Source organism: Haliotis cracherodii, unplaced genomic scaffold (genome assembly GCF_022045235.1).
Source record: "Haliotis cracherodii isolate W230 unplaced genomic scaffold, xgHalCrac1.p SCAF_16, whole genome shotgun sequence".
Classification (NCBI taxonomy): Eukaryota; Metazoa; Mollusca; class Gastropoda; order Lepetellida; family Haliotidae; genus Haliotis; species Haliotis cracherodii.
Genome location: NW_027266271.1, coordinates 11885540 through 11903354, shown reverse-complemented (window position 1 = coordinate 11903354; position 17815 = coordinate 11885540). Strand labels below are relative to the sequence as shown.

At 40.7% G+C, this 17815-nt stretch overlaps 1 protein-coding gene across 19 annotated transcripts in view; it reads right to left on the bottom strand.

Moving 5' to 3' along the window:
• LOC139463825 (CLIP-associating protein 1-like) overlaps positions 1-17815 on the bottom strand; it is a 149266-nt gene that overhangs the window by 84587 nt on the left and 46864 nt on the right. For 16 of the 19 annotated variants that reach the window (XM_071245175.1, XM_071245182.1, XM_071245183.1 and 13 more), the window contains exons 2-9: positions 17273-17766; positions 16777-16855; positions 14711-14754; positions 14147-14206; positions 13565-13656; positions 12739-12814; positions 11951-12048; positions 9701-9774 (exon numbers count right to left, since the gene is read on the bottom strand). In XM_071245175.1, coding sequence (XP_071101276.1) covers positions 9701-9774; positions 11951-12048; positions 12739-12814; positions 13565-13656; positions 14147-14206; positions 14711-14754; positions 16777-16855; positions 17273-17539 — 790 coding nt within the window. In that variant the 5' untranslated portion in view covers positions 17540-17766. The remainder of the gene's footprint in view (positions 1-9700; positions 9775-11950; positions 12049-12738; positions 12815-13564; positions 13657-14146; positions 14207-14710; positions 14755-16776; positions 16856-17272; positions 17767-17815) is intronic. The other 3 variants (XM_071245181.1, XM_071245191.1, XM_071245196.1) reach the window with 1 other exon arrangement.

Below are 17815 nucleotides of genomic sequence, written 5' to 3'. Positions count from 1 at the left end.
AGAATACATGTCAATTTTGAATTTCCAACAAGCTGAACATACAACAGATACAGACGGAAAATTCAGTAAGTTCAGAACATGACCTTGACACACATATATATACTTATTAAGTTATTTCAACGTGAGCTTATGATGATTGATAATCATGGCAACATATCGTGTGGACAAAAGACTCCCTGCAGCTAGTCCTCACCCCACAAATCCTATCTTTGTAAAGCATATGCTACCCTAATATTTCATCACATTCTTTCCAGTCCAGTGAACAGTCTGTCAAAGGTTGTCCTTTTTCTAAAAGCTTGCCCTTGTTGTTAAGATAATGTACAACGCAAGCAGGTGACAGCTCTGAACACCACGCTGGAGCAGCATCAAAGATTAGCAGTATGAAATAACCTAATCTTACACAAGCACACCTCATTTCTGCCCACTTAAAGACTGAACTAATGTGGTATGGCAGGCTGATGCTGGGAGTTATGACATGAAATTTACATAAGTATGTCCAACACCAAAATAGGCCTCTGATGATGTGAAGACCCAAGTGTACCGAGAGAACTCCCCCAGATCCCTATCTACCCATAGTAAGAAAGCACAACAAAAGTGAGCCACTGGTGGTACGGTGTCCCAGGGCTGGGCTTTGATGGGGGGATAAGTATGTACAATTTCCCTGAATGAGAGATCAGAGGCTCCACCTCCCTCCACAATGACTGCCATTTCAGGTCAGAGAATTGCAAGAAACCTGATACCGAAACCACCTACAATTATGAAAGGGTCTTTTGCCCATTAAAATCGTTTTGCTTCTGATTGACCCGCAATACAAAACACAGTAACACACCTGTTGACAAAAACATCCCCGAATGCTGAATTGCAACTGCAAACACACAGCACAAGGGCTAATAGTTTCTCTGTTGTCAAAATCAAGCTTACATAGTCTGTTAATCAAACATAAATATTGGAATTGGGTTTTAACCAATAACAAAGATTCCATGCCCCAATTGTGGCTGAAGTGAAAGATAAGTCTCTTTATTGAATTCCGCACAACAGCAGATCAGTTTATTGAGCGACTTTTGAAAGCAATTTGCTGTATGGGGGATAGATAGGGTTGGTAGGAGGGCATGTGACAGGGGAGATAGTCAAGGTTGAGAACCTGTCCACCTCAACAGGCAGGGGCCATGTGGAACATGTGGGAGGACCAAGGTGAACATGCATGACTGAAGGTTATAGCACTTTCGCACACTATTGCTATCTACCAATTTAATTTGTGACTACTCGGTTACAAGCACTGACTTATGCGCCATGCTATACTGATTCACTTCTTTATTTCTGAAAATGTGTGGTCAATGTCCTGTGTTAAACACGTAATGACATATATCAGTCATATTACCTGCCATTTACTCAGATAAGTCTCACGAATATCAACAACTTGCATTTATCTTCAATTCAATGTCATCTAGAAACAAATGTACTATTATAGTGATATATAAATCTTTATACCATTTTCAAGAGAATACCAAAACATTGCTATAATAATTCATTAAAAGAAGTTGTCAACCATAAATTGTGTCTACTTTGCCATCAGTCAAACTTCCCGGAAATGCCTACCAAAAATTTGAGCCACTCACATCTGCATTTTTAAATGCAAAATTCTGTCTTGTTAGGTCTTCTGTGAATTATCTGGACTCTGCAAAGTAGGGCTGGGACAGGTAACTTGGGTATTTGGGTCCGGTGGGTACTGAGAAGGACCCGGGTACCAACAGAACTACCCGGACCCGTGGTTAGTCACATGATATGTAGTTTAATGACAAAAATTATCTATAACTCTATGGTTACACAACAAGTCACCAATGTTAGCATTTCTTTCCGACAATGCACGCAAACCTTCTGACTTTTACATGTTTGAATAAAGATAACACTTCAGTTAACTTCAGTGTGTGCATGACCAGATCTATCTAAATACATTTTGCCAGGGGTATGGTCAAACTATTCCCAAATGAACCTTTTGTAGAAACGTCTTGAGACCTACAGTGGGTACCCGGGTAGGGTTGAGTATATTGGGGTGGGTACCTGGGTAGTAAATTTGGACTCTGCCCTACTGTAAAGTGTCGATAAGTTATCCAAATATAGAAAATAGTTATGAAAACATAAATGTTAAAATTGTACTGTGCAAGAGTATCTATTGATTTGGATACACATGCTAATGACCATGAGTTATGGGTTACAAGTCTTCAATTTCATACTGAGAGCATCTCTTACAGTTGTAAGTCCTCCAAGAAGTAACATTCCATGTATGTGTATAGTTAATCAGCCCTACAGAGTGGGCGATCCTTCCCCTGTAATGCTGGTCTTCTGCAGGTGTCGTATTGCATCACAGAGCATGACAGGGATCCTCTATCACAGATTTGTCACACAAAGCACACATTTTCTTGGTCAATGACGAGCAGATCAAATTCCACATCTAGTGAAATCTACACTGCTCACTTAGAAATAAGAGAGCTACCTTCAGTTGTAGAAGCTGGGAACGGCTTACACAAGTCTCTAAGGCAAGAATTATTTGTTTTAATAATACTTTCTAGATAATATAAATAATAAGAACAAGTTTTCCCCATGACAGACTGGTGACCTTGTACTGTCCATTTATCTAGACTTGTCTAATTATGATGATAGGATTACTACACATCCATGGACTAATCTTTCAAAATAGCACACACACATATCTTTTGGAAAGCAGTCTTTTCTATTGGAATGAGCCATGTAGAGTTCAGTTCCTGTGGAATGAGATCAGCACAGCACTGACCAATAAAAAGTCATGCGCTATTCCAGGTCATAACTTACATAACTCAACATGTCTTAGAACTGTTGGCTTCTATTCAATGAAATTGTCATGGTAAGAACATTGCAATTATATTACTATCCTTCACTGATAATCTGGATCTTCGTTGATGAACTTCCACTATTCTATAAAGCTTCAAACTTTCACATTCAGTCTGACAATATGAGTGAGTGAGTTTGGTTTAACGCCGCTTTTAACAGTATCCCAGTTATATCGCAGCGTGTCAGCTAAATGTGGGAGGAAAGCCCAAAGTGATGCAGATCTCGGACGTTTCCACTTTGCTGAAACCCACGTGCACTGGTATGGTGCAGAGAAACCTAGAAACATAATCGGGGAGAACCAGGATTTGAACCAACAATCATAGGTTTCTGGCGTGCCCAATGGACGCAAGTCTGCACAGCAAATCGTGGCACCTTAGACGACTGGGCCACCCGTGCCCCCTCTGACTATATGAAGTTATCACAGTCACAAGCATATGAAAACACTTTAGTCAAAAAACACCAAGGAATTTTAATCATGTTTTCACCAGGACAGGGGTTATATCATCAACATTCATGTCCCCTCTTACAGAATGTTTACAATCCCCTCTAAACTGACATTATACACAGCACAAACAGGCAACAAAACTGTCATTGCACACAGAGAATCCTTCTTACACAAACAGCTAATAACATCTCCGGTATGAAGTGGCATTATTCCGTTTCTCAAATAAAGATGGTATTTATTCTACTAGGTTCTTCAAACAAACGTGACAGCTTCAAGGGGCCTGGTGACCCTACACAAAACAAACAGATTATCCCTTGGTAGCTTCCAAATGTGTTTTCATAAGTATACAATTAGTACCAGTAGGCGGGGAATTCCTTTATCAACACAGGCTGATCTCCAGCCGCGAAAGTCACCTGCTAATGGTCCCTCTGGAGAGTTTCTACAACCAGCTGGTGCTTTCTAATTACCATATAGTCATTAAAGGTCAAGGGTGGTTTGCTCATTAACAGACAAATCTGGTTTCTTTTAGCTGGTACACAGAGATCAAATTAACTGTAGAAATTCACTCAAATTCCTAATTCTCATAATTTGCCAACATGTAGAAAAGAATCATCTGTCGTTCGTGAGTTCGTGAGTTCGTGAGTGAGTGAGTGAGGTATATGCCGCGTTTAGCAATATTCCAGCAATATCACAGCAGGGGACATCCGAAACAAAGTAAGGATGAGTAAGTGAGTAAGTACGGTTTATTGTACCTTTCAACAATATTCCAGCAATATCAACACCAGAAATGGGCATCTTCTATTTTATCCATGGGGGGAAAACAAACCCAGGTCTTAAGTGTGACAAAAGAAAAGGCCTTCACCACTTGGCTACCCAACTTTCATCATGACTCATGTCTTATGTTATTAAACATTAGGGCATCATCAATTATTTTGAGATGTATCCTGGTTAGAGTAAACTGACCAACACAGTGCCCAACCTCATAAACTACATATGATGCCACCCTGATGAATCAGGTCAGAAATAGTCATCAGCAGCTCATGTTTGTTATAAAAGGCGCCAAACAGGATCACATGGTCAAAATCACTGACTTGGTTGATTCATGTCATCGTACCCAATTGCATAGATTGATGCTCATTATGTCAATCACAGGATTGTCTATCATGACTCGATTATTTACAGACCACCTCACAATGCTGGAATTTTGCTGAGTGCGCCGTTAAACAACAAACAAACAAATCATTCATTATGGCACTGATTTCCTCACAGCCAAAACAAACTGTCTGTTAACCATGGATACAGCTCAAGCTGACAAACCACAGTTCCTTCCATTAAGATATCCAATAACATTTCCCTCAGCTTAATGCTGGTCCACTGTGTTTACATTAGGGTAATGGACTTTATTAATTATATTTTAGAACTGACAACAGCAAACAGAAGCAAAATGTTATATCGCAGTAACATCAGTCCCAGACTTGACCTGGATATTTGCTATCAAAGAGGGCAGTCCTTGTGACCTGATAATTGCTTCTGATGACACGCCCATGACGACCAGCCATGTGGTCACCATGCAGACTATGCTGACCACTCAAGCTGCTAAGACCACTAACGATGTTATCAGTCCATTAGCCACACCTAGATAATCTCCGGCTGAAAATATTTCACACCAGGATGTCACATGGAAAAAATAGCCTGAATTTAGAATCCATACATTTTTCTTTAATGTTGCATTAAGTAACATGTTTCACAAAAAGAGAATGTTTTTGCAAGTAATTTGATATATAACAAACTACTTCATAGCATAATAGCACTTGTACTAAAACATAAAATTGCAGGAAAAATGTTTCAACTCTCATGTCAATTGTCTTCATCACGACCATCATCATTACCACCACCATCACCAACAACATTCAATATTTGAAACAATTGAGCCAACACTACTACAAGTGCAGAGAGATCACCCAAACACTTCAGGAATAAACAACAACAACAACAACATTCAATATTTGAAATAATTGAAGCCAACACTAGAACAAGTGCAGAGTAGTGTTGGCTTCAATGCAGAGAATAGGTCTTCAGCAACCCATGCTTGCCGTAAAAGGTGACTATGCTTGTCGAAAGTGGCAACTAATGGGATCAGGTGGTCAGGCTCACTGACTTGGTTGATGAATGTCATTGCATCCCAATTGCGTGGATTGAAGCTCATGACCAATCACTGGATTGTCTGGTCCAGACTTAATAACTTGCAGACCACCATCATATAGCTGGAATATTGCTGAGTGCGTTGTTAAACAAACAACCAAAAAACAAGTGCAGAGAGATCACCCAAACACTCCAGGAATGCACTTACAAAAGAACAGGCTGTAAGATGTCTTCTTGACATGTGCACTTAGCTGCAATGGGCAGTGACTGTACAGGAGGACCATCAAATGTAATCATTAGCACCACAAACAGCACACCTCGTCATGGAATAAAGAGATAATGGATTTCACCTGAAAGTCACGCCCAGGCTGGATTACAACCAGTTCAGTGAAAGTTTCACTTCATAAAACAGTTGTTCATACATACTCCAGAATGCAGTTCCTATTCAGCAAATGATAATGGTCCCCATAGCTTTAGTTGATGATCACATTTCACCAGCTTCACCACCCTGGTTGTACCACTTAATCTGTACCAAGCACTTCCTAATGACAATGTGTAACTCTGTTGGTGTGAGGGAGTTGGGTTTGTTGCTTAACGCCACTGTCATCAATATTCCGGCTATATGAAGTGGCCTGTAAATAATAGTCTGGACCGGACAATCCAGTTTTTGGTATGAGCAATGATCCACCCCATCATCGTATGGTGACACCGTCAACCAAGTCACAAAGCCTGACCATCCGATCCATTAGGTCACGTCTTACAACCAGAATAGACCCGTGAAGATCCAGGGTTAAATAGGTGTTCAGCAACCAATGCTTGCCATAAAAGGCGACTATGCTTGTCGTAAAAGGCGACTAACGGGATCGGGTGGTCAGGCTCGCTGACTTGGTTGATGCAGGTCAACAATCCCAATTGCATGGATCGATGCTCATGATATCAATCACTGGATTGTCTGGTCCATACTCGATTATTTTACAGACCGCCATCATATAGCTGTAATATTGCTGACAGCGGCGTAAAACAACAAACCAACTACCAGAATAGGTTCCCAGGGAACAAATCTAACCCAGAATACCACGACTAGCAATGGTGTGGGTGGGGACACCCAAAACCCATTCCCTCAAGGGGCTGTGTAGGAGTGAGTGAGTTGGGCTTAAAATCAATTTGAAGAATATTGAGTTCTATCACAGCTTGAAGTTTGCCTATCAAGAAATATCCAAACACATATGTATGGTGCTGACAAACCAAGGAACATACACATGTTCATGACATTAAGCATGAGTATCGGGGGCTCCTTGCCCTAACACTGATGTTCAAAGGTACAAATTCAGGTGGTCCCAAGATTCAAATACTAGTGGAGCAAACTTGAAGGACAACAGGCTCTCTTTAATTTCGAACACTGAATGTTAAAGTTCAGATTTCCTTGTCTCTTGAAACGTACAGTTTAAAATGTTATTATTTACATCCAGACAACAAAATGGGCAAAAGTAAAATTCAGCATTTATCCGAAGTGAAAGGTATGGTTTTACGACACTTTTAGCAATATTCCAGCAATATCATGGCGGGTCATCCGAAAGGAAAAGAGATTAATGAGACTCTAAGTGTTAGGTTAATGTTCAATTAGTCTTGATAAAGTAATTCAGTATTAACATCACTCTTGGGAACAATAATGCTACCAGCATGTGCATGGACCTTGCATGAGCCAAAAAACCAATCAACACAAAAAACAATACATCCTGAGATGAACATTGAAAGATCTCACTCACTCACTCACAATAAACCATACACACTCACTCACTAACTAATCCTTACTTAGATTTGGGTGTCCCCTGCCGTGATATTGCTGGGATATTGCTAAAAGCGGCATAAAACCATACTCACTCACTCACTCACTCACTCACTTTGATCCACTTTGGCAAAATGTATTTAACCGACTCAGCTTTTTTACATAATTTTGAATCAGCTCTTTCACCAAAAGTGCTTGTGTGAGTTTCCCAAAAGAAGAACATGTATATAACATAAGGTAAAACCAAGCAATAAATCCTGAAACAATTATTCCTGATTCCATTTACCTGAATAGCATAAAGCACCAAACATCAATTCAACAATTTAAGAAAACATAAATAGTCACTAAAAATATGTTGCACCTGATTGTATATGGACATTCCAAGAGAACTATGCAATGTCTGATTACAAAGTTTCTCAGTACAAGTATCTGTTCACCATTCAAGAGCTTGGCAGTCAATACATAGAAACAATCAGTGGCTTGTGACAGGTGAGAGACATCACCTGGATACAAAGCTCAGGTAAGGGGCACCTGTCAACAGTGGGATAAAGTGGAGGGGCGTCATCCGTCTTGATGTTACTGGCTCAACATACCAGCCTAGCAATCACATCAAAGAACATGATGACATTTTATGTGCTCTTCAAGCAGTCAAGTGTTGCTAAAAGCAGCAACGTTATCCCAAAAGCCTATTAGAGTTACCTCCCATTACATGATCCTGGCCCTGACTATTTAATGAAAGCTTCTTCCTCCTCAAAGGAATTTAATATGGAACGAGTAATGCTCTACTGTCACATTAGCAGAGGGAACCATCATGTCTCAGTCAGTGAGTTGGGTTTATGGCCTCTTTTAACAGTATTGCAGTTACATCACGGTGTGTCTGCTTAACGTAGGAGGAAAGCCCCTAGTAATTCAGGTCTCAGACGTTTACCACTTTGGGGAAACCCCCGAGCACAGGTATGGTGCTGACAAACCTAGAAACATAATCAGGTGAACCAGGATTTGAACCCAAGATTATTTGTTTCTAGCATGCTCAAGGGACACAACTTTGCACAGCAAATTGCGGCACCTGTGATGACTGGGCCACCGTTCCCTTAAATCATACCTAAGGTCCAACTGGGAAGTTTGTTTGTTTATTGTTTAACGCCACACTCAGCAATGCTCCAGCTATATGACGTCGGTCTCTAAATAATCAAGTCTGGACCAGACAATCCAGTGATTGACATCACAAGCATCGATCTACGCAATTGGGATCGATGGCATGCATCAACCAAGTTGACCACCAGATCCCACTAGTCGCCTCTTACAACAAGCATGGGTTATTGAAGAACTATTCTACCCCAGGTCTTCACGGGTCAACTGGGAAGTGGACAACTCTTATCTTTAACATGTTGTACAGAAACACAGACTACTTCTATGGTAAAGTACACAGGTTATTCCTGTGGGTAGAAGTTCCTTTTAGCAATATTCAAGCAAGGGCAGCCACGATTGGGTGTCACATATTGTATCAATGTAGGAAATCAAACCAGCGTCTTTGAAATTATAAGAATGAATTAACCACAAAGCTACCCAATTACTGTGATTCCACACAGCCTAAGTAGAATAAGCCCTAAAAGTGATCACAACAGAAACAGGGTCAAGTAATTGATGGCATGCGATATGGCAATAGAACGTGTTGGTGTCTTGCAGTTTCATGCTGTTTTTAACAGCAGTTCTGCTCAATGTTACCAAAATTAAATGGTTAAGTCCTCAAGGTATACATGATACCGACAGAACAAGGATCATAAAGAGTACAAAACTGAAATTCAAACCACAAGAAAAAGGGCCAGAAAAGGGTAACAACTCTATCATGTGTACATAAAAAACCAGTCGAACACAAAGTATAATGTAGAATCATAAATGTAGAATATTTGATGTGGCTCCATACCATGTCATAAGTGTCATCAAGAATACAATTACAAACATGATGGATGGATAAGTCAATGCTGGGAATGCCTGCATTCAATCCAGTAAAACAATATTCCACTTGATAGTTGTAATTGAGATGTATAGTTCTTGTTTGATTTTTGTTTAATGCGGTTTTCAGCAATATTCCAGCTATATGACGTCGGTTTGTAAATATTCTAGTCTGGACCAGACAATCCAGTGATTGACATCATGATCATGGATCCACGCAATTGGGATACAATGATATGCTATCACCAAAGTCATTAAGCATGACCACCCAATCCATTAGGTCGTCTCTCGCGGCAAGTGAGTTAGTATGGTTTTACGTCACTTTTAGCAATATTTCAGCAACATCACAAAAGCAAAAGCTTTAACCACTAGGCAACCCCACCGCCCCTGTTAGGGCAGGCATGTTGATGGGACCTGTATTCCTACCAGTGATCCCCGTGGGTAGATGTATTGTGTTGTGAGAGTCCTGTGGTGATGGAGGCAAGTATTTCACACAAACGGTCACTTACCCATCATATCAGCTGTAGCTACCATGTTGCCTGACAGTTTCTGTTCATCAAACTTCTGGAAGATGTGTTTTAACCTGGAAGACCAAATACACACCATGTAGAACTGATTCAATAAAAATAAAATGACAACTGGTAACAACTGAGCAAAATGAATCAAAATCTCAACCCATGGTTAAAAAAATAAGAGAATAAGCTTACAAGAGTGAATGAATGTTGTTTTACACTAATGAGTGAGTGAGTATTGTTTAATGCTGCTTTTCGCAATATTCCAGCAATATAATGGCCGGGGACACCAGAAATGGGCTTCGGCGTAGCGAAAGAACGCTTTAACCACTAGGCTCCCTGACAGCCCCTTTACACTAATGTGCAATACAACAGCTTTATCATGGCGACCTGTAAATAATCAAGTCTGGGCCAGATGAACCAGTCAGTTCTTACAACAAGCAATAGGATTTACATAAAGAATCAATTTCTTAAAAATTTGGTCCCCCAAAACTGTTTACCTGACGAAAGAAATCTGAATTGCAGGTGCAGTTGAACTCTTACACCTATGGTAATGATGAACAAGGTCATATGAAGAGGCCGAGTCTAAAGTGACACTATGGCTCAAGAGGGTCCGTGTGTTGACAAAGCAAGGAGAGCTCACGGCCAACATCTGCAGTAAACACACGTGTCGCCCTGCCAATCATGTTGACCAACGACTTAAAACACACGAGCCTCTCTCCCCATATATCCTCAGTATCAAAGACAAGGCTCTAGTTTCCTGGTGCTTACAAGGAAATCTAGAAATAGCCCAATTTGTACTTGTATTAATCTATCACTCTTATTGTCTGAAGTAAGAATAGAGGGATGAAAAGTAAAGTCGTGTACGGAGGTAAGGAGTCACTGGCAAACATGATGATCCAAGTGATGAGAGGTATTGTTACATAACACCATTGTCAGGTCTTCCACATCCCAATCCCGGGGTAATGTAAATAATCAAATCTAGTTGGTTGGTTTGTTGTTTAACGCCGCACTCAGCAATATTCCAGCTATATGACGGCGGTCTGTAAATAATCCAGTCTGGACCAGACAGTAATTGATATCATGAGCATCAGTCCACGCAATTGGGATCGATGACATGCATCAACCAAGTCAGTGAGTCTGACCACCCGATCCTGTTAGTCGCCTTTTACGACAAGCATAGTCACCTTTTACGGCAAGCATGGGTTGCTGAAGACCTATTCTACCCCGGAATTAATCAAATCTAGAAAGGGAAAGCAGGCAAATTGACATTCGTGCACCAGACTGCGTCATCTTGTCTAATGTTGAGGGTATCCACAGAGCTATTGGGGTAACATGATTTTTAGGAGGTATCTTTGTAAATTGACACTTTTCAGGCTAGTAAACGTTTCTGGTTAATTTGCATCACTGCCAGTTGTTGATATGATGACCTACGTCTCACACTGTGTGAGCATCAACCAAGACACAGGGAGAGACTTACCAACCATTTAAATTCCTTTATCAGACAAACAGACTGAAACAACACACTATGTATTTGGCACGCTATGTAATGAATTACTTTTCTGGCTTACTATATATTCCTAATTACCTTTTCTAAAAGTGTTCTATAAGTAACACGTTGGGTGAAATAACATCTGTTTGCACATGTAAACAATGGCCAACAAACTGCCCGATGAAAAGAAATTCAGGGGGGGTCTTCTCAAAATTCAAGGTAACTGAAAAATCACAGCACAAATATTTTCTTGTCATTTTTAGAACCCCCAAATCCCCACAAAAAATGAATTTCAAACACAAAGTCAAAGAAGTGTTTACTACTTTAAAAGAAGAAAGTAACTGGGTTTTTTCAACATGTTTTAACGTCAAATGTCAAATGAAAAGGCTCACATTTTCTACTGAAGCATTCTTCCATGAATTGAAATAAATGTAAATAGTGCATCCAAACACACTCTCATCAAGCCCCTTCAAGATCAAATTAAATCTTTTTAGTGTCTCAAATCTTTCGACGAGACCAATAAGATGACCATGTAATCAGAACACACAAAAAATTCATCACAGGTAAAGTTCTAGTGTATTCCGATTCAGCATACCCTTCGTCCACTCCTCATGATGTCCTTTTTTCTAAGTTTTCTGTGTCTACAATATTTGTAAATAACATCTTGGTTTATTTGTTTGGGTTGAGCTTTGCACCGACTGTTCCGCAGAGAAGCAGGGTTACATAACAAAGAATGTCAGCATCCGACAACAAACCTCTGGGCAGAGACGCCTTTCTTCTGTAGGTCACTGCGAACCCTCTCTCCGACATGCCGGTAGATTTCTGTCAGGGTGTTCACGGCTGCCTCTCGGACCTGCAAATCAGGGGCCAAAAATGCTAAACATTGATTTGACATTCATCAGCAAACTACAAATCCTCAAAACCACACTCATTACCCCTCGCAAAACGCTAAGTAAAGTTCACAGGCTTAGGTAATGTGTTGACAATCACAGCTTGGGAGCTATTTTAAGATTATCTATGTGTATGTGGGTAGGACTGCCAACTGACATTATGAGGCAAAAACTAGAACACACAAGTGTTGGTAATTAGATGCAGGTAATGATACTGGACATACAAGTATTACACCTCCAGCAAACAGGGATGGGATTAAGATGTGTGCTGCCAATACAAATATAACCACCTAAAAACTCTCTGAGGTAATTGTAAGACCAGTTTTTACTCTACATAAAAGAATATGACCTTATGCTGTCTATACCTGCAATATAAATGTAGCTGAATCCAAGATGGGCTCTATAAAATTAGCTTTTAGTTACTAACATATATATGCAAACTTTAAATCCATTTTTGTAACTTTTACTGAAATTTGTGCAGATTTGGGACCGAATGGGGCCTCTGAACAAGTCTAATTATATCCCAGAATCCATCGCAGTTCTCTCTGGCAGAGAAGATTCCACAATAACCATCAATATCCAATTACTTTATCATAAACAATTGTTTATGCTATGTTTTCAGTGCACATGAGAGTAATGGTGTTTCTACTTACTGGTCCACTCTGATCTTCCAGAAGCTTGCATATGGCAGGAACTAACTTGGACAATTGTAAACAGCGGGCACCATATCTGAACAAGAAACACACACATATCAACATTCAAACACAGGGCTTCCTCTTGCAATGTTTCCATCATCATTGTGGCAATCTGAATTCTGGATTTCCATGGAACAGCAGAGTTGGGAGCAATTATTGCCATTTATTTACTAGAATCTCTAAAGGGTCTTAAACAACATTTGTTTATGTAGAACCTAAGAGATCTCTCATGTTTGTTTGATGTTTAACATTGCACACAGCGATATTATGACACATGATGACAGGCTTTAAATAAATGAGGCAATCCACTGATTGACATCATGAGCATCAATCTACGCAATTGGCAGGGATAATTCTAGGGTGGGGCCTTGTGCTTTTTTAGCCCCTAAATTTGAAAAAAGGACCACATTTTCAAAGTGAGTGGGGCATTTAAGCATTGTGCTGTAAGGGCAAGTATAGGTGTAACTCTGGAATATCTAAAAAAAAATCAGATAAATGGTCCAGGGCCCCGTTCCACAAAGCGATCTTAGCACTACAATGATCGTAAGCCTATGGTAAAGTATGGGACTTGCGATCACCTTAGTGCTAAGATCGCTTTGAGGAACGGGGCCCAGGTCAGAAAATTCCTTGAGAACCCTGAATTTGGAAACGATGACATGCATCAACAAAGTCGGCAAGCCTGACCACCCGATCCCGTAAGTCATGGGTTGTTGGTCTATGGTCTTCACAGGGGTCTCTGACATGTAACTTATCATGTGGAAATATAGTATATGTTTTGACGCACCTGTTAATTGTGTTCTGTAGACACACAAGAACACCCTCTCGAACATGCCACAGCTTGTGTGAGAATGCACCCGTTAGTCGTTCAAAGACATACTGAAAACAAGGTAATGAATGAGCAAATATTACTAAATACATTACAAGTCTTACCATTGACCATAATATTCATTGAAAAAATTACCCAAGGTAAAAATGCTTAATAATCTGTTGACATAGCACTAGACATACACAGGATGCAGCTGTATTACACATAGCACTAGTACATAACAGTGCAGCTGTATTACCCACATAGCACTAGTACATAACAGAGCAGAGCAATTAAATTCTGGCAAAATATATTTGTCGTATATAAACAGTTCAGGCAGTCAGCATAAACCACGAAATGAATCTTTCTACTGTTTTTTCCACCAAAATAATATTCCAATAAGAGCCCCCTATTTCTAATTTTGAGAGTGCCCTGGGCGCTTATTACGTCGAATACGGTAATGGTGTTATAGCCCTCCTGTTGAGACAGTACACCATGGTATATGGTATTGTAAACTATCAGTCAGGAAGATGTTCCCTGGCATATGAGTATTTCACCTACCTGTGGGGAAGATGCTGGCATCATCAGCTTCAGCAGCAGGTCCTGAGCTTTTTCTCGGACCTGGGACAACAACAAAATCATGCATTAAGTCTGAACAAGGAGCAAATATTAGGGTAGGCTCAAACAAATGTTTTTTGGGTAATGCTGCAGGATTCCAGCAATATGACCATAAATAATTGAGTCTGGACCGATTATCCAGTGATTGATATTATGAGCATCAACCCATAATCGGGGTATGATTGCATGCAATATACCAAGTCAACCAAGCCTTTTCGAACCCGGAATCCCCATGCGTGGGGACAAACAAGCATTGCAAGAACATAAATTTGTCAGTCACAAAACAAATCAAACTGTTTATTTGCAGCTACTTTTTTTCAAAAAGTATTATACTGCAAGACAAACGTAATGTTGATTATGTATGCAGTGTGATTTCCAATAATATATTTGACTTTACCTGTGGGCATGTAGCATCTGGATGTGACAAGATACAAGATGCAGTGATACTGGTAGGCAATCAGATATTTGGCCAAACAGGATTAAAAAATACATTGCAGTAACACATACCTGATCCTTGGAATCCCCAAGCCGGTCGATAACTGCCGGTAACACTGCAACAATATAAGAGGTCATATGAAATACCCACACTTCATCTCTATTATCAGTGTTCAAAGTGAAGCAGAATAGTAAAGGGGTCCTTGTCATAACCAAGTCTTCGAAATGCATGCTAGTCCGAAAGCCCAAGACTACTAAATTGTGTTGAGGACATGTAAAACTCCAATAATGGTAGTCCTCATTGACAAGTGGCATTTGAGGGCTATGATTCTGAACCAGTTACCAATGCTTCAATTTTGCAAAACTGAAAATGTAAGCACGGTAAACATTGTTTGTCTTGTTCCAACAGGACTAGATGCAAACGCTGAAGACCAGTGAATAAGGTTAACACAGGCCCTCTGGACTAGTCTTTGAAAAAAAGAAATTCTCATGCTGATAACCCCAATACCAATGTTACAAATATTCAGGGAGTCACTAGATTCACATGCTCTAGCAACAAGCATCAAGGACCCCAGATGCCTTGTTATCAATATCATTATATTTTTTAAGGCAGGTAACAGATTTGCTATTTTTAACGAGATAAGCTACTTGAAATGGTATGTGTATGCAGAATGGAATAAATCACTGCAACACAACCTAACAGCAAGGGTTATCTCCCTTCCCACAATCACAAGCTATCGGGAGGCGAAGACAACCTAACACACTTTCCATTCTCTGGTAAATACTAGATTAGGTACCATAAGGACTTGTAGAAATTTGCGATTTTTAATGGTTTGGCAATCTGTTTTCCTCATCATAAGGACTAGTAGAGTACAAATATTAGTTTCTATCGCTGCTAAATGTTGGTGCCTGTACCCTGTTGTAATATGGTATACATTTTTACTTTATAAATTATACGATCGCCACAGTATACATTCATCCCGTTAGCCACATCATAAATTGATAACACAAAACAACCATGGCAGTATCACATAGGACTAACATACAGGTATGTCCATTGTATAAATATACATCAGTCAGATAGATGTCATTGGTCGCTAAATGCTTTCATTAGTGCAGCTTCACTGATCTTTCTTTCCCTGCCTCTTCTCAGGGACTGACCTGAATGATATTCTCAAATAGTTGTGATATATATCACATCAACATTCATTCAGCACAATTGAAAATCACATACATCCGACTGACAGGCGTTGGTTACTACCAACCTACACTTCACCTCACCCCACAGGGAGACAAGCATAAGGGACCAACTCTGCACATGAACCCCCACAGGGAGACGAGCATAGGATGCTAGGGACCTACCTTGCACATGAACCCCCACAGGGAGACAAGCATAAGGGACCAACTCTGCACATGAACCCCCACAGGGAGACGAGCATAGGATGCTAGGGACCTACCTTGCACATGAACCCCCACAGGGAGACAAGCATGGGATACTAAGGGCCTACCCTGCACCTGACCCCCACAGGGAGACGAGCATAGGATGCTAGGGACCTACCCTGCACATGAACCCCCACAGGGAGACAAACATGGGATGCTAGGGACCTATCCTGCACCTGACCCCCACAGGGAGAAAAGCACAGGATGCTAGGGACCTACTCTGCACCTGACCCCCACAGGGAGACAAGCATGGGATGCTAGGGACCTACCCTGCACATGAACCCCTACAGGGACACAAGCATGGGATGCTAGGGACCTACCCTGCACATGAACCCCCACAGGGAGATAATCATGGGATGCTAGGGACCTACCCTGCACCTGACACCAACTGGGAGACAAGCATGGGATGCTAGGGACCTCCTCTGCACATGAACCCCCACAGGGACCTACCCTGCAAATGAACCCCCACAGGAAGATGAGCATGGGATGCTAGGGACCTACCCTGCACCCTACCCCACACATGGAGCATGTGGTACTGGGGTCCTGGTCCACACATCCTACAGCATGTTCTGGCATAGGAACCCAGGATTTTATAGTATTCTGTATCTCTGTCAACACTGATAATTTAAGCAAGTATTCACTTCAGGTATTTCTTTATATGATCACCTGCACACATTGCGGAAAACATCAGCACCTACCTGAGGTGACATGTGGTTTGAACTCCTCGCCCATGCGATCCACCATGAGACACAGCACCTCCAGGCCATTCACCGATATCTGCAACATGGAAGCATATAGTATACACACACTGACACATCACAATCAAAACACACACCTCAACACTAGCTGTGGAAAGTGTAACTGTTTGCTTTGGTAGATGCATGTGTAGATGCATGTGTAGATGTATGTGTAGATGTATCTGTAGATGCATGTGTAGATGTATCTGTATCTATATACAATACTGGCAAACTTCAAGGATACCAGAAACCACCAAAAACGCAGCAAAGTAATTGTATAAATAAATAATAAAATAACTTGTTTGTTTTTTCACGTGCAAGAGTGAATACACATTGCTTAAAATTTGACCATCTTTTAGCAAATCAGGGGGAGTTCATTTTTATGGTGTTTCATTATTCAAATTTGGAACATGGTATGATGGTGACAGCAAGTAGAATACAATGGAATAGAGTGTACCATGAGATGTTCAAGGATTTTATCTGAGAGCGGTGCCTCTGGTTGTGTGAAGGATCTTTGTCTTCTTCCCATGACCCGTAGAGAATTACTCCGGGTCAGTGGTGAGCCGCCATTCCTCGGTAACCGCAACGAGTCACATCGCGCCAATGTCTGCAGAGTACCTTCACTTCTCGGTACTCTCAAAGATCCAGTCCTTCTAAACGGTGAAAGGTCACTTCGTTCCATTTGGAAATTGTCATGCGGGGAGTCCACACAACACTCAGGCATAGCAAGGGTGAGTCTTAACAACAGGTGTACAACTATCCTCGTGACTCTACAGGACACCAGAATACCACACAGCAAGATTGTAATTGTGTCCAGAGTACAAGTTCTACATTCCAAATAAGCCAAGAGAACAGTTTATCCAATGTACAGACAGCTGTTCTGTATGTTACGTCAGGTTCGATTCACGGTCACACAGGGGGAATTATTAAATCCAACATTTGTCAGTTTATCTGGAAATGAAACATTTTGAAATAAGCAACATGGCTCTCACAAATCAGG